This window comes from Ranitomeya variabilis, chromosome 3 (assembly GCF_051348905.1).
Source record: "Ranitomeya variabilis isolate aRanVar5 chromosome 3, aRanVar5.hap1, whole genome shotgun sequence".
Classification (NCBI taxonomy): Eukaryota; Metazoa; Chordata; class Amphibia; order Anura; family Dendrobatidae; genus Ranitomeya; species Ranitomeya variabilis.
This window is the reverse complement of record NC_135234.1, coordinates 617,585,327-617,608,898: the sequence shown is the minus strand read 5'-3', so window position 1 is coordinate 617,608,898 and position 23,572 is coordinate 617,585,327. Positions and strand designations below refer to the sequence as shown.

At 45.5% G+C, this 23,572-nt stretch overlaps 1 protein-coding gene across 3 annotated transcripts in view; it reads right to left on the bottom strand.

Annotated features, from left to right (window-relative positions):
• Positions 1-463: 463 nt before the first annotated feature.
• LRRC63 (leucine rich repeat containing 63) overlaps positions 464-23,572 on the bottom strand; it is a 68,993-nt gene continuing 45,884 nt past the window's right edge. The window contains exons 10-12 of one of the 3 annotated variants that reach the window (XR_013223976.1): positions 5,003-5,242; positions 1,124-3,547; positions 464-1,090 (exon numbers count right to left, since the gene is read on the bottom strand). Coding sequence is in view for 2 of the 3 variants with exons in the window: in XM_077297377.1 (XP_077153492.1) it covers positions 3,364-3,547; positions 5,003-5,242 (424 nt within the window). In the remaining variant the exon portion in view is untranslated. Of the gene's footprint in view, positions 3,548-5,002; positions 5,243-23,572 lie in introns of all 3 variants that reach the window. The other 2 variants (XM_077297377.1, XM_077297378.1) reach the window with 2 other exon arrangements.

Here is a 23,572-nt window from a genome sequence, read left to right as displayed (position 1 = left end):
AGGGTGAGACCTGTCACTCCTGGGGAGAAGAGGGGGAAGCTGCCGGGGAACCCCCTGCCCAACTAGTCTCCAGTGCGGCTCAGTCCCCGATGGATTTTAAAGTATATTTTTCTCTGAAACGCTGCAGAATTTCAGAGTTAAATATATATGTTTGAAATTACAGTATATAGCCAGTGTCTGATACTTGCCTGTAGATCGAGCAGCATTTATCAATTGTCAGGTTCCCTTTAAAAATTATGAAACTTAAATCTTCAATTTTGAGCTTTTCCCATGTTTTGGCAATAAATAGGTAGATAGAACACAGACTGATAAATACAGCCATATGAAAATGCTCATCAGCAGAAAATAATGAATTTACATTTTCCTGAATAAGAACAAAGGAATAAAAAAAAAATCTGTTTTTGAAATAAAGTTGAATTTCCCTTTCATGTAAAATGTAATATCTAATAAGTGATTCTGTAAATTTAATCATATGTTTTTTTTATTCAACAGATTCACAAGTTACTTGAAATTAACATACGGTATTTGCTGAAGCAGAGTTAAAGGGATTATTGCTTAGATATAGATGATCTATCCCTGGGATAGGACATCAGTATGAAATTGGTGGGGTCCAACATCCTGAACGATCAGCTTCTCCGGATGTACAGTGTACAGGGTCAGAACAGCACAGTCTCCTGCACTGTGTAGTGGCCGTTCTCAGGTACTGCAGCTCAGGTCCCATTTACTTCAATAAAAGCTCATGGGCTGGTGAAGGAAATGTATAATCAATAAGGGAAAAGTATAAGAGCAGTACAGGTACATTTAGTTGACAAAAGGGTGAAACTGGATATGCCGGTATTGCAAACACAATGTGAGTTTTGCTGAAGGTGTCAAACATGGTACTGGAGCTCATGGACCCTGAGCTTCAAAGGGAAACAAATGATCTGTAACTAGGCAGGATATTTCCTATTTACTATATAAAGAGGACACAGAATATTTGAAATGCAAGGCCCTTAGATCTCCGTCCAACCATAAACAGCAATTTTTAAATACCGGTAGTCCAATCCAGGTGATCCTGGAAATATGAGCTTATGGTCAGGACTATAAAAAGCTGGTTGGCACGAAAGAAAGTTGTTCACATCACAGGGCTTCTTTGGTTGCGTGTGATCCATAATTAATTTTTTCCTTCCCCCAAGGAAACAGAAGAACAGTAAGTATTTCTTTTCTTTCTCCTTTTTTATTTTAGAACTGTTTTGCATCTTTGTGTGTCATTTATTTTTTACCCTTTTATATCTTATTGTAACAACTGTATATTTTTATATTAAAGCTTAAATCTTTAATAAGTTTAATCCTCTTATGATCTATAAAATCCACAGCCTTTTAGAAAGTGTGTGGCACACAAGATTTCTAGGGATAAAAACATGAGCGGGGCATACTCATAGATCTGATGCTGACTAGTCTTGGCTCACAATATTCTTTTTTTTAGCTACACCTGTGTAAATGTGGATGTAATTTTGTGTAATTGTGGTAATATACTTACAGATCAGTGTATTCCCCGATTTCCAGCGCTGCTCCAGTCATCTTCACATTTATGCGATTCGTGTTCTAACTCACCGGATCAAACTGGGCTCTAAGTATGAGCCAAAGTGGCTTTTAGGGTTTGCTCACATTTGTGTACTGTAGTGCAGAAGGGTTGGTGCAGTGTGACAGACAGGCAGTGACCACAGGAAAGTTCAAAAATAAAGTCTCTTTAATGCTCAGCGTACTCACAAAATAGAAAACAAAAGGGTATCCTCCAGAATGCAGCCGGGAAACAAGATGGTCCGTAACTGAGACCGGTTGCCATGTGCGACTACACCGCTGTGTATGCTAAGGTGTGCCAAGCCTTTTGGCTCCGTGTTGCTTTACACAGGCTGACGTTTTGCAGAGCCTCCTGCTCTGCCAAGCTGCAAACCATGAGTGACACACCCAACCCTTTGCTGCAGGGTTTTTACAAGGAACCTGTGGCCATAGGCTACATGGAAGACCTGGCCGGAAGGAAGCGGACCTCCCCACTACCATCCTGTAGTCTGCTTCAAAAATAAAAGCCCATGGCAGGTTTTCTTAAATCTGCCTTGGACAAATAGTTTGCCCAAGACCAACTCTAACTTTTATTTTGCACTGCAATCACAGCTATGCCTGTCACTGCAATGCACTCCTGTGGCCTCAATACGCTTCTGTGCGCATTCTGGGGGACACATAGTGACCCTCGCATATAACACCGGTCACTGCCTTACAGTACATAAAATCGCTGAGATTCTCAGCCTGAAAAGTTGGAGCGTGTCAGGTGTTTTTTTTTCTCACCTAGCATCAGTATGTCATGCGAGCGTGCATTTTTTTACTCACCTAGCATCCATATGACATCCGTATGATATTCGCATGCAATGAGCTTTTAACATCAGCTTTTACATACTGTAATTCTCTATGTAATTTAAAGCTAATTTACAAACTAATAAAGCAATCTTATATACAGATATAGATAGATAGTTGATAAATAGATTAGATTGATAGAATAGATAGAGTAAATAGGATAGCTGTCCTGTAGCTGCCTTTCATGTGGCACTAAAGGGTGGGATCCCCCCTTACATGTATTAACCAGCGGAGAGAAAGCAGACAGCTGAGAGCTGGTACTATTATTCTGGAAAGGGAACAATATATAGAGAGCTTCCCAGACTATTAATATCAGCTCACAGCTGTCTGCGTAGCCTTTATTGGTTATTAATAAGGGAAGACTCCACGTCATATTTTTAATAACCAGCAAAGGCTTATCAGACAGTATGCCATGCAATTTTTTTGCACCCATTGATTAGCATTGGTGGGTCTCGGACATTTTACGTGGCCATACACAGTAGGCTGCAATTTTTTTCCTCACTGCAATTCCAGGAGAGGAAAAACTCACTGATGAACACTTCCTCATTGAATAACATTGGTGCGAGTGCAATGCGATTTTTTCTCACATTGCACTTGCCAATTTTGTGAGCAAACCCTTACAATGTAAGTCTATGGAGCCACGTTCTGATGCTCTGTAGGATAAAATTGTAAAATTGACTTTTGGCCCACATATAGAGAGCAGTGTGAGACAAAAACTGGAGGAGATGGTGATCGGTAACTATATTAACACACTTACACTATAGTAACTCACATTTACACAGGTTTAGCTAATAAAAAAATATTGGGAGTGCTAATGTAAAAGTTGTTATTGAACAGGTACAAACTTTTGCCAAGGAAATCCCTTTCCTGGATGGAAGGAATAGGCCTGTAAATTGTAAGGGTGGTGGCTTGGGACTTGATGGGTTCTCATTACTTAAAAAGATGTTGCTCATTTACTACTATGAAGAATGCACATTAACTGTGATAGAGATGATGAGTAAGTGACTCTGTCTGGCACATAAAACTTCTGTAACAGGAGGACGAGCAGCTATGAAAGATAAATGGCAGCTTGCGGATTCCAAAGATTTTCTCACAAGGTCGAATAAAGCGAAGTCCTTCCCCTGATAAGACACCTCTGCAGCAGTCACAGACTGTTAAGCTGGATAGAAAAGGGAATATCATATTAAAACTTAGATGTTGTCAACATTAAGACACAATAAGGTCAAGTGCACACAGGGCAGATCAACTAAACTAGGGAAAACCTAGAAACTACATCAAAGCATAAAGTGAGTCTTCATGGCAGGAAAAGGACAGACCTAAAACTAGCCGAAATCATGATAATAATAATCTTTACTTATATAACATATTCTGCAGCGATGATGATAATGTGTGATATGTATGGAGTTCCTATGTTGGCCAGTTACTGTATATATTAGGATGCCCACTCCCGCTAGCTTCATATCTTGTTCTATTTTTGTCTCCACTCCTAGTTCAGGCTAATAGAGATGCAGTCAAGTGCATACTGCTATGGGGGCCGTGAGACAGTGGAGTCCCCACCACCTACCCGGCGTGGCACTTTCAATGGTATATGCATCCACAGATGAAGAGAATGATGGAAGAAGCAACCATCAGCTCCGTGTTCCATCATTCACTCTGTGCATCTAAGCTCTGCATCACAATAATGTCACTACTATGTGCCCATTGCATGGAGCTTCAGAAACACACTGCAGAAGTCGGATCAGTGGGGGAACAGTGGGTTAGGTGTGTCATTTTTTTCAGTAATTAGTATGGGGCCATCATTCTGTTTATGGGGATATACCGTGTGTGTGGATACACTGTGTTTGGGGTATATATTTTGAGGCCATCAAAATGTGTGTAGGGGATGTGTGTCCATCAAAGTGTGGAGAACTTTGGAGGCCATCAACTGTATGTGCAGGTACTGTGGTGGTGGTCAGTGTGTGGAGCTGTGGGGGCATTCATATTGTGTGGAGGGCTGTGGGGGCCATTATACTGTATTATGGGACGAAGGGGCCGTCATACTGTGCTACAGTCACTCAGGGGACTCTTAATATGTGTGTGGGAACTGTAAGGACATCATTGTATTGGGGCGCTGTGGCAGCATTATACTTTGCGTGTGAAGGGTACTGTCGAAGATTTCACTCAGGGGTGTATCATACTGTTTTGAGGAGGGGGAGGCATTTTAGTTGACATCATTCTTTATGGAGGCCATGAAAGTGTGATCAAAGTTGGTGAGAACACTAATGGGCTTAAATAGGGGCAAAATGACATTGTAGATTCTGCAGTACGTGTCTTTCACTATTTAAACGTTTGACGATACACCTTTCTGTGACTATGCCGATGCGCCGTGACCCCACCTACTCCGCTGCTTTTTCGTTATTTTTTTGGAGGGGACAGAGGAGTGGTCAAGGGGAGTAATTAGGACTTTTTCTATGGGGCCCGATGATTTCTATGTCTGACAATGGATACAATAATACCTGTGCTGTGTGAACCCGGCTGATTGGTACAATATTCACAGGATTTAATATTTATATTTCTTGTTATTTCACTTTTTCTCTGTCCATAGTCTGTATTGTAACTTCTTGGCATGACTTACTTCTGTAGTATGTGTGTCAATTCGCAAGGAATAGCTGTGAAATAACGAAACATGTTGTTTTTGCCAAAGGACATGGCTGCCAAGTCCAGCAGACGTTGTGGTTGAATGCGGGTGTTTTCCCCCCAGAACAGAGGGTGCATCCGATTATTCCCCACACGTAGGTGTTTTAACTTCAGCTTCAGAGCTCCACAGGGTAATGCAGGTAAACTATTTCCTTCCACGTTTAGGAACTCCAGCGCCCTAGGAAGATACACATTATTCCATTTACACATGTCCCGCAGATTCTGCGTTTAGCCGAATACCACAAAATTTATCCCGATACTTTTCCATTGCCATAGCCTCATTATACCAAGCCGAATCCCAAAGTGTGTGCTTTTCGCCTCCATCTGACTGCTCTGCAGCCTCATCATTTTTATTTAATGGCTTAGCAAAGGACAGCTTCTTGTGCAGAGGGAAACCACAAAAAAACTCTTTACTGTGTGGTATACTTTTTTTTAATTTTACAATTGGTCCCCATTGTGGTCAGATGTCTACGCATCCATCCAGACTGTGGGCCTTTTTCGGTATATTCCTCCTAGGCTTAAACATCTAACAGTGGCTACAAACTCTATATACACTAATAGGGCACGTAGTGCCCATATTATATAGATTGTGCTCAATATTTTCATAGTGAAAAGCTTTAAAAAATGTTCCTGCTTATTGCTAAATGGAATACGAAATCAGTTTTTTGCTATGTAATCTGTAGAGACAGAGACCCTGATTCCATCAATGTGTCACTTACTGAACTGTTTAATGTAAAATCAATAAAATCAGTGTTTTACCAACAGGAGATTATCACTACAAGACTAGTTGTCTTGTGCCATGTAGTCCTCCTGCTCTGTGCAACCCCACCCTGACCACTGATTGTGCATAGGCAGAAAGTTGCCAATGTAAACAGAGAGCTGTCAATAAGTGGTGTGGGCGGGTTATACAGAGCTCTTATTCGGAGAACTAGTAAATTTGCAGGTGAGAAAACTGCGATTTTATCAAAACTGCAAAAAAGCAGATCAGTAAGTGATAAATTGCTGGAATCAGAGTTTCTGTCAATAGGTCATGCGGCTATCAGATTGCCTTTAACAATTAGGGCTTGTTTCCACTTACGAGAAACCCGTCCGTGTCTCGCATATGGAAACCAAGCTGTGGCACCGGCACTCCAGAGCGGAGCGTGCGGCCGCCTAGGAACACATGGAGCTGCACAGCTCCGCTCCCAAGTGCCGGCGCCACGGCTTGGTTTCCATATGCGAGACACGGACGGGTTTCTCGCAAGTGGAAACAAGCCCTTAGACAGATATCTGGATTGATTTTATTATTACAATGTTATAGTCCAGAACTATCTAAGATCACAAGACCAAGCAGATATATTTAGGCCGCTCATTTGACAGCTTGTTATGTCTACAAATCAGACATTTTCTTTTGGGGAAAGTATGTGGTTACCAGATAAAATGGCTTTGACCCTGATATAATCTTCTGCTTCTGTATATGCAATTTTCTTAAAAAAAATAAAAAAAAAGTTTATTTTTTTTTCTTAATTAGAACGCTTGTGAAAGATAGCATCGTATTACATTTTTTTTGAAGATTTATAAACTGCTACTTCTCCATATATGCAGGAATGATCTGGACCCACATATGCCGAGTATGGATCAGTACCAGCAATCTACATTCATCTAAACCACTTATGCTGCAAAATATATCATTTTTTGCTAAAATTCAACAATAAGATGCATCTTTATGTAATGTAATTGCATGAAAGATAAAAGATATTTGGTGAAACAGCTTCATTTACAGGTAGAAGCTTTCCAACAATAACATACAGGAAAAGTCTTACCATTGCCCTGCAATTTACAGAATATAGCCTATATTATTGGAATTATCCGGCTTGTGATGTCAGAAATTCCAAAATATAAGAATAAACTGTACATTATCGCCCCAATTCATTAAAAGTAGCCAGTCTTAATGAAGGGAAGTGCTGGAGTAAGAGGCCCAAATTGATTAGGACGTGTGTGATTCTTAATGAATTTGGCGCATCTTACTATGCATTTCTGGTGTCATATAAGCCTCTTTTGTGGTGTAAATTATGATGGGTTTGTTAGCCAAGCTTTACCATGCCACTTCCGGCCCCAGCTTTGGCATAGCTGGTCAGAAATGGGATAAAAATGCCAAAAGCTGCATACAGAGTTCTGGAAAAAAAAAACTCTTAATGGATCGGGGCTACACACATTATATTGTAGTTGTGTACTGGAACCAAATGTCAGACTATCAGTCTTTCTAGATTTAACCCCTTAGGCTAGGTTCACATTGCGTTAGTGGGTGATCGCTAACGGACAGCGTTGCACGGCGAAAATTTCGCAATTAACGCCGTGCAACGGGTCCGTTAGTGCACCCATTGACAGCAATGTTGTTTCAGCCTGCCTTTTTCGGCTCGCGCTAGCGATGTGCCGTTCTTTTGTGGCGCGCCTTGGACGCTGCTTGCAGCGTCCGCGGCACGCCCGAGGTCCGTTCCCCGCTCTCGCAGATCGGGGATCTGCGAGAGCGAGGACGTTCGCGCGACCCCTAAACGCGGACCCTACAAATACATTGCGTTAGCGCAATCCGCTAGCGCTATACGGATTGCCCTAACGCAATGTGAACCTAGCCTTAGTGACAGTGCCTGGATGCCGCTTGCGCAGTTTACTTTTATGGTACGGCAAGGGCTCCAGAAGCTGGAAGCAGCGTCGGGGGTCCTATGGCAGCTTCCCCCCTCTGCTGGCAGGTACGGTGAGGCCGGGTCCGGGGAGTCGCCTGGCTCACGAAGATCCACCCAGCGGACCTGCGGAGACCATATCGCTGGGGTAAGGAGATCCTGCGGCGCCATCTCTGATGGTGCGCAGGCAGCGTGGGTCCGGTGTACTATCCCCCGGAAGCAGTATCGCAACTTCCGGGGTGATTCAGGAGGAGGACGGTGCCTGCGCTGATGCTGGTGGGTGCGGAGGCACATACAGAATGGTCGCGACCCGGATGTAGCGGTTACTTCCAGGTGCGGCAGGAAGAAGATGGCGGCCCCCATTAGAAAAGGACGCCGGCACTGATCCTCCGGCGTCCATCATGGCATCTCCCCAGGACCCGGCGATGGCTTCATCCGAAGTCACCGCTATTACGCCTGGTAGCCGGACAAGCAGCAGTCGCAGATCTTCGTCTTCTAAAAGCGCCAGAGATAAGAAATCAGGCCGGTCGGTACCTCCATCTGTGCCTCCGTCTCCTCCTTATCAGCCGGTATTGTAACAACAAACTTCACTGGGTGAGTGTGTGTATACCCTCTTGGGCTGATTATACTCCCCCTCTTTGTCTATATTCCTTAGGCAAAAAGAACAGGGAAAACCAAACACAAGCAATGTGCCTTATGTTCTCAGCCGCTCCCGGATAGTTATTTAAAAAAGCTGTGCCAGTCTTGCATCGAATCCACCTTACGTGAGGAATCTTCAGTAAGGTTGGAAGATATAAGGAGTATGATTCGAGAAGAATTACAGGCCTTCCGAAGCTCGGAAAAAATTCCCGAGGGTAGGAAAAAATATTATTCCCCCAGGTCTGAGCAGTCTTCTGATATTGAAGATAAAGATTCGGATGGTTCCCCAAAGATCATTTCCTCAGATGATGAGCGGGATACATGCTTTCCCACAGACAGTATCGATAATTTAGTTAAATCAGTTTGTAACACCATGGGCATTGAGGATACGAAAATCCCTAAAACACCACAGGACGTGATGTTTGCAGGCCTGTCAGAAAGGAAAAAACCTTCTTTCCCTGTAATTCCAGCAATAAAAAATTTAGTAAAAAAGGAGTGGGAAAGCCAGGGAAAAAGAGGATTGCCGTCTTCGTCAAAAAGACGCTATCCCTTTAATGACGAAGATTTCTCTATATGGTTAAAAGCCCCGAAGGTAGATGTAGCAGTGGCTTCCACTTCTAGAAAATCCTTGCTACCCGTTGAAGATTCCGGCTCTTTGCAAGACCCGCTGGACCGGAAAGCTGATACCCTATTAAAAAGAGCATGGGAATCCTGTACAGGAGCTTTCAGGCCGGCTATATCGGCCACATGCACTGCCAGGTCCATGTTAGTCTGGTTGAATGATTTAGAAGAAGGATTAAAAAGTGGCCTTTCCCGGGATAAACTGGTCTCTTCCATATCATTAATCAGAGGAGCTACAGCCTTTTTAGCGGATTCCTCAGCTGATTCCATATGGCTAGCTGCCAAATCGGCAGGTCTGACTAACGCGGCTCGTCGAGCCTTATGGCTAAAGGGGTGGAAAGGAGATCCCCAAACGAAGTCTAAATTATGTGGTCTTCCATGCCAGGGTGAGTACCTATTTGGTACTAAGTTAGATGAAATACTAACTAAAGCGGGCGAGAGGAAGAAGGGGTTCCCCAATAATACTTATCTTCCATCCTATAGGAGAGCGTTCCGAAAGCCCATGTTTAATAGAAGAAAGGACTATAAAAACCAAGACCGCTGGGCTAATAAAGACTCTAAACAGAAAGGAGCCTTTTTCGGAAAACGTCCATTCAAACCTGAGGATAAACCCCGTTAGAACAGATCTACCCGTTGGTGGTAGGTTGTCTTTCTTCTCTTCACAATGGCTGGCAATGACTTCCAATCCATGGGCAACTAGCCTTATATCTACGGGTCTAAAATTAAAATTCGCCCGAGTCCCTCTGGACTCATTCTTATTGACCTCCTTAAGGTCTCAATCACAACAAGAGGCCTTAGAACAGGAAATAATAAATCTCCTGTCCAAAGGGGTACTAGTGGAAGTCCCTTTTCATCAAAAAGGAAGGGGTTTTTATTCCCCTTTATTTTTGATTCCGAAACCAGACGGATCGTTCAGAACAATAATTAACCTGAAAAGACTAAATGTCTTCTTAGAAAACCAAACCTTTAAAATGGAGTCTATAAGATCAACTATAAAGCTTCTGTTTCCCCATTGCTTTATGGCAGTACTTGACCTTAAAGATGCGTATTACCATCTACCAATCTTCCTCGAACATCAGCAATATCTACGGGTGGCAGTTGTGATGGAAGGTCAAATAAGGCATTATCAATATACAGCAATGCCCTTTGGACTGTCGATAGCTCCTAGAGTCTTCACAAAATTAATGTCAGAATTAATGTCATATTTGAGATTAAAAGACACACTTGTAATATCATATTTAGATGACCTTTTGATAGTGGGCAATTCCCTTTCCCAATGCCATCAACGTTTACTTGATACAATTTCGTCCCTGCAGGAATTGGGGTGGTTAGTAAACTGGGAAAAATCCAAATTGTCCCCCACAACTCGACAAACATTCCTAGGGCTTATTCTAGATTCTACAAATCAAAGGTGCTTTCTTCCCGACTCTAAACAATTAGCAATTATAAACAAGGTACAATCGGTGATTAATAACCCCCTAATTTCCCTAAGAGAAGGGATGTCCCTTCTTGGTTCGTTCACATCATGTATTTCGGCTGTCCCATGGGCTCAATTCCATAGTAGAAAATTACAGTATAAAATTCTACAAGAAGAAGAAAGATTACAAGGCCAATTAGATAGTAGGTTATCTTTACCAACAGACGTATTAAAATCTCTTACCTGGTGGTTAGATCAGAGTCATTTTACCGGTGGGGTTCCCTGGGTGGTTAAACCTTCAAAAACAATCTTCAGCGATGCCAGTCCTAGTGGTTGGGGAGCACACTTAGGAGATCAAATAGTTCAAGGTCTGTGGTCTCTTAGAGAATCGAACGATTCTTCTAATAAAAAAGAACTGAAGGCTATCTATCATGCCATATGTAAATTTCTTCCGCAGTTACACGGAACGCATACAAGAATCTTTTCAGACAACATGACAGCGGTGGCATACATAAACCACCAAGGGGGAACAAGATCAGAAGCTCTCATGTCTATAGCCGGCGACATTCTATCCATAGCAGAGGAGCACCTCCTATCCTTATCAGCACTGCATGTAAGAGGAGTCGACAATCCAAAAGCGGATTTCCTCAGCCGCCACACTCTCCGCCAAGGAGAGTGGGTTCTCAGCCGTCGTATCTTTTTAATGATAGTCAAAAAATGGGGCACTCCCGAGATAGACCTTTTTGCGACGAGACACAACAGACAAGTCAAAAGGTTCGCTTCATTGTTCCGATCCGACAATCCAGATATCTTCGATGCTCTGCAAGTCCCATGGACATTCCAGAAAGCATATGCCTTTCCCCCATTAATACTTCTTCCAACTGTGATCAGGAAGATAAGGGAGGACAGAGCAAACGTGATCTTAATAGCTCCGTTTTGGCCCAAGAGGCCATGGTTTTTCTGGCTGAGAGCCATGTCGATCTCAGACCCGTGGATCCTTCCGGAGGATCAGGATCTTCTCTTCCAGGGCCCCTTCAACCACCCTCATGTGAAGGGTCTATGGTTGACAGCCTGGAATTTGAGAGGAAGCTGCTAAAGATGGGAGGGTTTTCTAACAAAGTAATTGACACTCTGCTATTAAGTAGGAAAAAATCCACCACATCTATTTATGTGAGAGTGTGGAAAATTTTTTTAAACCTCTACCCGACAGCACTATCAAACGAAATTCATATTCCTACGATTCTAGAATTTCTTCAAAAAGGGTGCGATTTGGGTCTGGCAGTCAGTACCTTAAAAGTACACATTTCTGCGCTGGGGGCGTTATATGGTCACGATATTGCAGGTAACAAGTGGGTAGCTAGGTTTATCGCAGCTTGCCAAAGGTCAGAGACAGTTCAAATTCCCCATGTACCACCTTGGGATGTTAATTTAGTCCTCGAAGCTCTGACAGACCACCCCTTTGAGCCACTACATTCAGCTCACATAAAACACGTCTCCATCAAGACAGCTCTTCTTGTCGCGTTAGTATCGGCTAGAAGAGTGAGTGACATACAGGCATTGTCGATAGATCCACCGTTTATGTCTATATTTCCAGATAGAATTGTCCTAAAAACGGACCCTTCCTACTTACCCAAAATATGCACTAAATTTCATAGATCACAAGAAATTTTCCTTCCCTCCTTCTATGATAACCCTACGAATCAGGAAGAACAAAAATACCACACATTAGATGTGAGGAGAGCCATAATAGCCTATTTAGATAGAACTAGCGCCTGGAGGAAGAGCAGGGCTCTCTTTATTTCCTTCCAGGGTCATAGAAAAGGAGATGGAATCACGAAGGGTACTTTATCTCGGTGGATTCGGGATGCAATATGTCTGGCCTATTCATCCAAAGGGGAGAACCCACCTGAGACCGTAAAAGCACATTCCACTCGGGCGATAGCATCATCCTGGGCCGAGCGAGCGGAAGTTCCAATAGAACTAATATGTAAGGCTGCAACCTGGGCTTCTCCTACTATCTTCTATAATCACTATAGATTGGATTTATCTACTTCATCTGACCTGTCCTTTGGTAGATCAGTTCTTAACACTGTGATCCCTCCCAAATGACTATCTCTGAAAGTCTCTCAAGTGGGTGCTGTCGTGGCGAAGAGAAAACACCGGATTACTCACCGGTAATGCTCTTTTATAGAGCCACGACAGCACCCCTTTACTTCCCACCCTAATAAGTTATTTTTATAGGAGCATGATTAAGGGTGTTTTGGTTCTTGTAGTTAGCCATACTTAAGTTAACTAATTATAAATGCTGAAATCAAATTGCCTACTAAATCTGATGGGCGGTTCCTTGCAATCTCTGTAACCCAACTGTGGGAGCGAGGGGGACCGCCCCTTTTATCTCTCCATAGGGTTTCCTGTTCCTAGGGGCGGATCCCCTCTCTCAAGTGGGTGCTGTCGTGGCTCTATAAAAGAGCATTACCGGTGAGTAATCCGGTGTTTCTTTATCTAAATAATAAAAAAAAACAATAAACGTACACAGATTTAGTATCGCCGCGTCCGTAACGACCCCACCTATAAAACTGTCCCACTAGTTAACCCCTTCAGTAAACGCGGTAAAAAAAAAAAGAAAAAGAGGCAAAAAACAACGCTTTATTCTCATACCGCCGAACAAAAAGTGGAATAACACACGATCAAAAAGAGGGATATACTGTAAATAACCATGGTACCGCTGAAAATCTCATCTTGTCCCGCATAAAACGAGCCGCCATACAGCATCATCAGCGAAAAAATAAAAAAGTTATAATCCTCAGAATAAAGCGATGCAAAAATAATTATTTTTTCTATAAAATAGTTTTTATCGTATAAAAGCGCTAAAACATAAAAAAATGATATAAATGAGGTATCACTGTAATTGCACTGACCTGAAGAATAAAACTGCTTTATCAATTTTACCAAACGTGGAACGGTATAAACGCCCCCCCCCCCCAAAAAAAAAAAGAAAATTCAAGAATAGCTGGTTTTTGGTCATTCTGTCTCACAAAAATCGGAAAAAAAAGCGATCAAAAAATGTCACATGCCCGAACATGTTACCAATAAAAACGTCAACTCGTCCCGCAAAAAACAAGACCTCACATGACTCTGTGGACCAAAATATGGAAAAATTATAGCTCTCAAAATGTGGAGACGCAAAAACTATATTTTGCAATAAAAAGCGTTTTTTAGTGTGTGACGGCTGTCAATCATAAAAATCCGCTAAACCCCCCCGCTATAAATAGTAAATCAAACCCCCCTTCATCACCCCCTTAGTTAGGGAAAAATAATAAAATTAAAAAAAAGTATTTATTTCCATTTTCCCGCTAGGGTTAGGGCTAGGGTTAAGGCTAGGGTTAGGGCTAGGGTTGGGGTTAGGGTTGGGGTTAGGGCTAGGGTTAGGGTTGTGGCTAGGGTTTCAGTTAGAATTGGGAGTTTCCACTGTTTAGGCACATCAGGGGCTCTTCAAACACGACATGGCGTCCGATCTCACTTCCAGCCAATTCTGCGTTGAAAAAGTAAAACAGTGCTCCTTCCCTTCCGAGCTCTCCCGTGCATCCAAACAGGGGTTTACTCCAACATATGGGGTATCAGCGTACTCAGGACAAATTGGAAAACAACTTTTGGGGTCCAATCTCTCTTGTTACTCTTGGGAAAATAAAAATTTGGGGAACTAAAAAACCATTTTTGTGGGAAATAATGATTTTTTATTTTCTTGGCTCTGCGTTATAAACTGTAGGGAAACACTTGGGGGTTCAAAGTTCTCACAACACATCTAGATAAGCTCTTTGGGGGGTCTAGTTCCAATATGGGGTCACTTGTGGGGGGTTTCTACTGTTTAGTTACATCAGGGGCTCTGCAAATGTAACGTGACGCCTGCAGATCAATCCATCTAAGTCTGCATTCCAAATGGCGCTCCTTCCCTTCTGAGCTCTGCCATGCGCCCAAACGGTGGTCCCCCCCAACATATGGGGTATCAGCGTACTCAGGACAAATTGGACAACAATATTTGGGGTCCAATTACTCCTCTTTCCTTGGGAAAATACAAAACTGGGGGCTAAAAAATAATTTTTGTGCAAAAAAAAAAAAAAAATTAATTTCAAAGCTCTCACAAAGCATCTATATAAGTTCCTTAGGGGGTCTACTTTCCAAAATTGTGTCACTTTTGGGGGGTTTCAATGTTTAGGCACATCAGTGGCTCTCCAAACGCAACATGGCGTCACATCTCATTTCCAGTCAATTTTGCATTGAAAAGTCAAACGGCGCTCCTTCCCTTTCGGAAGCTCTGCCATGCGCCCAAACAGTGGTTTACCCCCACATATGGGTTATCAGCGTACTCAGGACAAATTGCACAACAACTTTCGGGGTCCAATTTCTTTCTTTCTGGGAACTCCTTCAAGATTGTTGGAAGATTATTTCCGGTGACCACCTCTTGAAGCTCATCAAGAGAATGCCAAGAGTGTGCAAAGCAGTCATCAAAGTAAAAGGTGGCTACTTTGAAGAACCTAGAATATAAGATATATTTTCAGTTGTTTCACACTTTTTTGTTAAGTATATAATTCCACATGTGTTAATTCATAGTTTTGATGCCTTCAGTGTGAATTTACAATTTTCATAGTCATGAAAATACAGAAAAATCTTTAAATGAGAAGGTGTGTCCAAACTTTTGATCAGTACTGTATCTCTGTGATTTAAGGGCATAAAAATTCAAAGTTGTAAAATTGCAAAATTTTCAAAATTTTCGCCAAATATGCGTTTTTTTCACAAATAAACGCAAGTCTTATCGAAGAAATTTTACTACTAGCATGAAGTACAATATGTCACAAGAAAACAAAGTCAGAATCATCAGGATCCTTTGAAGCATTCCAGAGTTATAACCTCATAAAGGGACAGTGGTCAGAATTGTAAAAATTGGCCCGTCATTAACGTGCAAACCACCCTTGGGGCTTAAGGGGTTAAAGCCTTTATAAACAAGAATAGGACAATAGCATACATTGCTTACATAATAAAACAACATCCCACTGGATTCAGTTCCTCTCCATCCAAGGTTTCCAAAGTGTTTCAAAAGTTTTCATACTTTTCCATTTTTTCATAAATAGGGATTTCTGTGTACTCACCGTAAAATCCTTTTCTCCGAGCCACTCATTGGGGACACAGGACCATGGGTGTTATGCTGCTGTCACTAGGAGGCTGACACTAAGTTGAGACAAAAAGAGATAGCTCCTCCCCTGCAGTATACACCCTTCATGCTGGCTTCCAGAAACCCAGTTCTGTGTAAAAGCAGTAGGAGATTAATAACAATATATTACATAACATTAGAGTATAACATGTCAGAGAAAGTCAAGAACCAAAAAGGTAACGAGCCGTAAGGCTAACAGGGTGGGTGCTGTGTCCCCCAATGAGTGGCTCGGAGAAAAGGATTTTACGGTGAGTACACAAAAATCCCTATTTCTCCTTCGCCACATTGGGGGACACAGGACCATGGGACGTCCCAAAGCAGTCCCTGGGTGGGAAACAATACAACCAAATAACTCCGTGTACCATCTGACTATAAATGCGCGACGGCCACTTGCAGAATACGTCTGCCGAGGGCCGCATCCGTAGAGGATTGAATGTGGACATTGTAGTGTCTTGTGAAAGTATGCAGGCTCGACCACGTTGCGGCCTTACAAACCTGCTTCACCGTTGCCTGGTGCCTGATGACCCAGGAAGCACCCATCGACCGAGTGGAGTGTGCTCTAATCCCCGCCGGGATAGGCCTGCCCCTGACCCGATAGGACTCTTGAATTGCAGAACGGATCCATGTGGCTATTGTGGCCTAAGACGCAGCTGAACCCTTTCTGTGACCCTCCGGGAGGACAAAGAGGGAGTCCGATTTGCGGAAGGGAGCAGTCCTAGAAACGTACCTCCTGAGGGCCCGTACCACATCCAGGGTGTGCAGGGCCTTTTCGACCCTGTGTTTTGGCTGTGGGCAGAAGGAGGGAAGAATGATATCTTCGTTAAGGTGAAAAGATGAAACCACCTTAGGGTGAAAATCCGGAGATGGGCGTAGGACTACTTTGTCCAGGTGAAAGGAAAGAAAAGGCCCCCGGCAGGATAGTGCGGCCAACTCGGAGACCTGTCTGATAGATGTTACTGCCACAAGGAAGGCGACCTTCCAGGAGAGGACAGATAGCGGGACCTCCTGCAGAGGTTCGAACGGAGGTTCCTGAAGCACGCCCAGAACCAAATTGAGATCCCAGGTCTCTAAAGGCATTCTGTAGGGGGGTACCACATGGGAGACCCCTTGAATGAAGGTCCTGACCTGCAAGTTGGCAGCAATCTTACGTTGGAACAACACAGATAACGCTGAGATCTGACCCTTGAGGGAACTGAGCACCAGGCCGGAATCCAAGCCTGACTGGAGAAAATCCAAGATGATAGGGATTGAGAAAACAAGCGGAGGGCGACCTCGGAGCCTGCACCACGGGAAGGTTTTCCAGGTGCGGTGGTAGATGCAAGCGGAAGATGCTTTGCGAGCGCTTATCATGGTGGGAATGACGTGCTGGGAGAAACCAGCTTGAGTTAGAATCCAGGTTTCAACAGCCACGCCATTAAACGTAGGGCCCCTGAGCTCTGGTGGTAGATCGGCCCTTGGAGAAGCAGGTCTGGATGGTCTGGTAACCGCCAGGGGACGTCGGATACGAGTTGAACGAGCTCCGCATACCATGCGCGACGTGGCCAATCCTGGGCGACAAGAATCACCGGAACCCCCTCCGTCTTGATTTTTCGGATCACCTTTGGCAGTAAGGGAAGCGGAGGACACACGTACAGGAGTTGGAACTGATGCAACGGGGATATCAGTGCATCCACCCCGATGGCCTGGGGATCCCGAGAACATGCTATGAAGTTGGGAACTTTGCCGTTCATTCTGGACTCCATCAGATCCACGTCCGGAGTCCCCCAGTGAAGGCAAATCTGCTGGAAAACCTCCGGATGGAGTTCCCACTCCCCCAAGGCGAGACCCTGATGGCTGAGAAAATCCGCCGCCCAGTTCTCGACGCCTGGAATGTGCACTGCGGAAATGGTGGAGTGGTTGGCCTCGGCCCAACGGAGAATGTGGGAGACCTCCTGCAACGCCGCCCTGCTGCAGGTACCCCCCTGATGGTTTATGTATGCCACCGCTGTGACGTTGTCCGATTGGATTCGAATTGGGTGACCCGCGAGTAGGAAGTGAAAGCGTCTCAGGGCAAGTCTGATCGCTCGAATCTCCAAAATGTTTATGGGAAGTCTCAACTCCCAAATTGTCCAAAGCCCCTGGGCAGTGTGGTGGCGAAACACCGCTCCCCAACCGAGGAGACTGGCGTCGGTAGCTACCACCAGCCAGCGGATCGGGAGAAAAGACCTCCCCTGGAGGAGAGATGATCCCAGAGTCCACCATGTGAGGGCTTGCCTGATCCGTGGGGACAGAGGACATGGCCGATCGAGGGATAAGGGACTCCTGTCCCAATTGTCCAGCAGAGCCTGTTGTAAAGGGCGCAGATGGAGCTGAGAGAAGGGAACCGCTTCTATTGCGGCCACCATTTTCCCCAGGATCCTCATGGCAAACCGAATGGACCGCGGGCGCGGATGACAGAGCGTCCGAACTCCCTGCTGAAGCTCTTGGGCCTTGGACCGAGGTAGCAAGACCAGCCCCTTTGACATGTTCAGGATCATGCCTAGGAAGGAGATCCATTGGGCAGGAATGGGGGGGGACTTGTCCAAGTTGATTAACCAGCCCAGGCGCGAAAGAGAATCCAAGGTAATGCGGACGCTTGCTTCGCAGGCCTGATAAGACGGACCCTTTATCAGGAGGTCATCCAAGTATGGCAAAACGACCACTCCTCGGGAGTGAAGAATGGCCATGACCGCCGCCATGACCTTTGTGAATACCCTGGGGGCAGTGGCAAGGCCGAAGGGTAAGGCCGTGAATTGAAAGTGGTCCTCTTGGATGGCGAAACGGAGGAACTTTTGATGTGGCGGGAAGATTGGGTTATGGAGATAAGCATCTTTGATGTCTACTGATGCTAGGAATTCGCCTGTCTCCATTGAGGAAATGACTGACCGGAGTGACTCCATCCTGAAGTGCCGAACCCTTACGTACTTGTTTAGGAGCTTTAGGTCCAAAATAGGGGGCACCGTTCCGTCCTTTTTCGGAACGACGAAGAGGTTTGAGTAAAAACCTCTGAATCTCTGGTGTTCCGGGACCGGAACAATAACCCCATTTTGGCGGAGGGATTTGATGGCGCGATGAAGTGCGTGAGATTGAGCCCCCGAACTTGGGAAACGAGAGGGGAAAAACCTTGCTGGAGGAGAGGCGGAGAATTCTATTTTGTAACCAGAAGACACCAAATCTCTGACCCATTCGTCGTGGACGACGGAAAGCCAGACTTGTTGAAAGAGAAGCAGACGTCCGCCTACTTTGGAGGTGTCGACTGGGAGAGTCCCCGAGTCATTGTGAAGGGAATCTTGCAGGCCTGGACCCTCTGGTTCTGGGTTGTCTAGGTTTTCCTCGCCAGGACTGATTTGGCCGGTATGAAGGCCGGGAGTCTCTGTCTGTGCGTGGAGATCGTTCTGACCTGGACGAGGGTGCGGAGTTGGACCAGAATGGGCTACTGCGAAAAGGCCGAAAGCAAAAATATTGTTGGCGCTGAAAAGCAGTTTTTGGCCTATGTTGTGGGAGGAACTTGCTCTTCCCACCTGTAGTGTCGGAAATAAGCTGGTCTAATTTTTCTCCAAAGAGGCGTCCGCTCTGAAACGGGAAATCAGAGACTTCTTTGAGGAGGAATCTGCGCGCCACTCTCTAAGCCAAATAGCTCTCCTAATGGTGATGGCGTTTGAAGCAGCAGTTGCCGCACAGTCCGCTGCGTCTAAAGACGCGTACATCACATAATCTCCAGCCATGGCAATTTGTTTGGCAAGGTCTGCCGCCTCAGACGGGAGATCCTGTTCCTGAATGGATTTTGCCAGGGCATCTGACCAGAAAACCATCGCTTTGGCGACCCAAGCCACAGTGAAGGAAGGAGATAGGGAGGAACCTGAGGCCTCGTACACTGAGCGAGCTAGGGAATCTAGCTGGCATTCTGTGGGATTTTTAATTGAAGCACCATCAGGTACGGATAAGAGCGTCCTGGTAGCCAAGCGCGATACCGGAGGATCTACTAGTGGAGATTCCGTCCAATCTTTAACAAGATCTGCGGAAAAGGGATACTTCGATTCCAGGGCCTTTTTGCCCGTAAAACGCTTATCTGGTCGCTCCCTGTGTCGCCGGACTATATCCAGGAAATCTGGGTGAGAGGCGAACACCTTATGGGAACGCTTGGTTCTCGTAAAGGAGACTGAATGGTCCGGAACCGAATTAGGGTCATCGTCCACTTTTAGCGCATGATTGACTGCCTCGATGAGGGAGTCAACAGTAGATCTAAACTCCGGAGCATCCGGATCTAAAGATGCGTCAGACTCATACTCAGAGTCGTGATTGCTACGAGCCCCTGGAGAGGGTGAGCGAGAAGCGAAGCTACCAGAGGCTGAATGGCATGGTGAATGCTCAGGAGAGGTAGTGCGGATCCGTTTTTTGGATGACCGTGCCTCCTTGCGGTGAGATCGGCCCCTGCTGGCCGACGCTTCCCCTGATATGGAGGGATCTCTTAACCCATGAAAAAGAGTGCCCCGCTCCCCGGAGGGGTCATGAAGGGATTCAATCGCTTTGGCCAACGAAGCCATGGACTGCGACAGTGATGCGGCCCACTGAGGGGGGCTAGATACACTGGGGTCGGTAGCGGCGGACGGCTCCTGGGCACATTGGGCATCACAGGCAGGGCAGAGAGGGGAACTTTGAGGCCGAGAGTGAGGAGTCTGGCAGGTGGTACACGCAGTAAAAAAGGTGGTATGCACCTTAGTGGTCTTTTTACCCCTTGACTGCGACATGTTGTACCCCAAAGTGAGAAAAGAGGCTGCTAGTGGAAGCTGAGGGGTAACGCTGCAGGGAAGCGCTAAGCGCCGCCTCCTTACCCAGGTCCTGTGCCCCACAAACGGATATGGACAGAAAACAACCTCTGGAGCTGCTGGACGTTGTGAGAGAAGCCGGCCGGCGCTGCTGTGCAGAGGAAGATGGCCGCCGAGATTTCGTGGGGTAGTCTCGCAAGGAGCGAGAAGCGCCAGGACCGGGGGCAGAGCTGCATGAATGATGCGAGTGTGGGCGGAGCCTATCGAGATGCGGCCTGTACTAGGCCGAAGCCGGGGACTAAATTTTCGGCTTCGGCCGGCGCGCACCCACGGACCGCCGGGAAAAAACGTCGCGGAGCCCATACCGCCATGGAGCCCTCCCCAAAATGCAACCCCTACATGCACTTACCCCTAAGTGGGGGGGGCCTGAGAAAACTCGGATCTCCTCTGTACCAGCTCCCAAGGTAGATAGGACAGTGCAGGGTTAGGGGAGCCTCCATCCACCATCCCCATGAAAGGGGGGTGGAGAGGAACCGTCCGCCTCCTTCCATCATCCACTTTTTCAGTGGTGATGCAGTGGGGGCTGCACGGACACCACAGTGGAAACGTGCCTCTGAACAGCCAAGGGTGAGACCTGGTGGGCAGGGCAGATGTCCAGCAATAAGACCTGGCTGCAGAAGAGGATACTGGAGGTGACACACCAGTGCTTGTCTGTGAATCGGGGGGGAGATCGGTGCCCTTGAAGGGGCCCGTCGCCCCAAACGTCAGCTCAGGTAGTGGCATCCCACGTTGCAGGAGAGGATACGGAGAGGTAAAACTCCCGTGCTCGCCTGTTGTTGATTCGGGGAGATCGGAGCCTTGAAAGGTTCTGTTGCCCCTTCATCCAGTAAAAAGGTTAAATCCAGTGTGCCTCCTACGGACACTAAGCTTGAACTGGGTCTCTGGAAGCCATCATGAGGGTGTATACTGCAGGGGAGGAGCTAACTCTTTTTGTCTCAACTTAGTGTCAGCTGTTATGACCTGGTGGTTACGGAGTGGTACTGAGATGACCTGGTGGGTAAAACCAATCATGGACAAGCTCAGAGGAGGTGGCAGCTCCACAGACAGTAATCACCAATATGACCTAGTGATTACAGAGCAGCACTGAAATGACCTAGTGGGTAGAACAAATAATGTACTAGCTCTGAGGAGGTGGTAGCTTTACTGACCGCAATCCCTACTCCTAACACCAACACTAGAAATAGCCGTGGAGCGTTCCTATCTCTGCCTAGACGCCTCTGCACAGCCTAAGAACTAGCTACCCCTGAAGATGGAAACGGAAAACTATCTCGCCTCAGAGAAACCCCCAAAGGAAGGATAGCCCCCCACAGATATTGACGGTGAGTGAAGAGGAAAATGACAAACTCAGAAATGAAACTAGATTTTAGCAAAGGAGGCCAATACTATCTAAATAGACAGAGATAGAAAAGGCTACTGTGCGGTCAGTATAAAAACTAAATGTCCACGCAGAGTTTACAAAAATAACCTCCACACCGACTCACGGTGTGGAGGGGCAAATCTGCAACCCCAGAGCTTCCAACTAGCCGAAATATTTCATAATGACAAGCTGGACAAAAGAGACATAACATAAACTGAACAGAAGGTCATAAGCAGGGAAACACCCCAAAACTAGCAGAACTTATCTTAAGCTGAAATGGACTGGCCAACAGAGAACTTCCAGGAAAGGACTGAATCCACAGGAAGAAACATTGGCAGCTGGCATCAACTACAGCCAAAAGCCCAGTTAAATAACAAGGCCAGGGAACCGATTAGTCAGAGCAGCTGCTAAGTTCCACTTGAAACCACCAGAGGGAGCCCAAGAGCAGAATTCCCAAAAATACCATTCGCAACCACAGGATGGAGCCCAAGAACGGAATTCACAACAGTCAGCCTCCTAGTGACAGCAGCATAACACCCATGGTCCTGTGTCCCCCAATGTGGCGAAGGAGAAATACCCTTTTCCATATTAATAACCATATCAGACTGTCTATAAAATTCCTGCAGAGTCTACGGTACCTCACTCAACCAGTGCCTGGCAATTAGCTTTCGCGCAACATACAATAATCTAACTATGGCCATTTTATGATGATTTGGAACTCGGATCTCTTTCACATATCCCAAAATATATATCACAGGAACGCTTGCGATTGTACAGCCATACGATTTCCCAATCGCTTCTCCCACCTCCAACCAATATGAATTCAATCTCGTACATTGCCATAACATGTGTAGAATCCCTGCCCCCTTGTACTGGCACCTAGGACACTCGGAAGTCTGTCTCAGCCATGCTTTATATAGCCTATCTGGAGTTCTATATACTCTGTGAAGCACATATATTTGCGAAAGTCTACCCGGCTCACTTAATGATAATTGGGGAATATATTCCATGATATCCTCCCATTTATCTTCCTCTATCCTTCCCAACTCTTCCTCCCATTTCTCTTTTGCCTTAATAGGGAATCTATTTAGAAAGATATATAACAAATCCCTATAAATATCCGAGACTACCCCTTTCGTTCCTCCCGTCGCACAGACATAGTCCACCAGAATGTCTCTATAAATTCCCATATCCATCGCTTTACTCTGCGCAAGATAGGTATGTCTCAACTGTCCATATTGAAACCTACAGGTCTCCTGCAACCCATAACTCTCCTGCAGTGCCTCAAAGGGTAACAGTCCTTGTGCGTCCTGAATCTGAGCCACATATTGAAAACCCAATGATGTCCAATTTTTGAATTCCCCCATTTTAATAAACTCAGGTAGTATTTCATTATGCCATATTGGGGAGAGATTTGTTAAAAGTCCCACTTCTATTGTCTTTTTAATTGCCTCCCATACTTTTTGAAACAGTATCAAAGTAGGATAGGCCGTTCCAAACTTCCCAAATGCCCCTGCCTCCAATCCCTGAACCAATGGGTCCCTTCCCACCAACCAAACCAAAATCCGCTGAACCGAACCCAGTCCATTCACCTCTCTCCAACCTCTCATCTGCTTACCCTGCGCTGCCAAAAAGTAGATCCAGGGATTTGGAAGGGCCAATCCCCCCCATCATTAGGCCTCTGAAGCAATTCCAGCCTAATTCTTGGCTGTTTCTTCCTCCAAACAAGGTCTCGAAATATATAGTTAATGGTATGATACTTCTTTC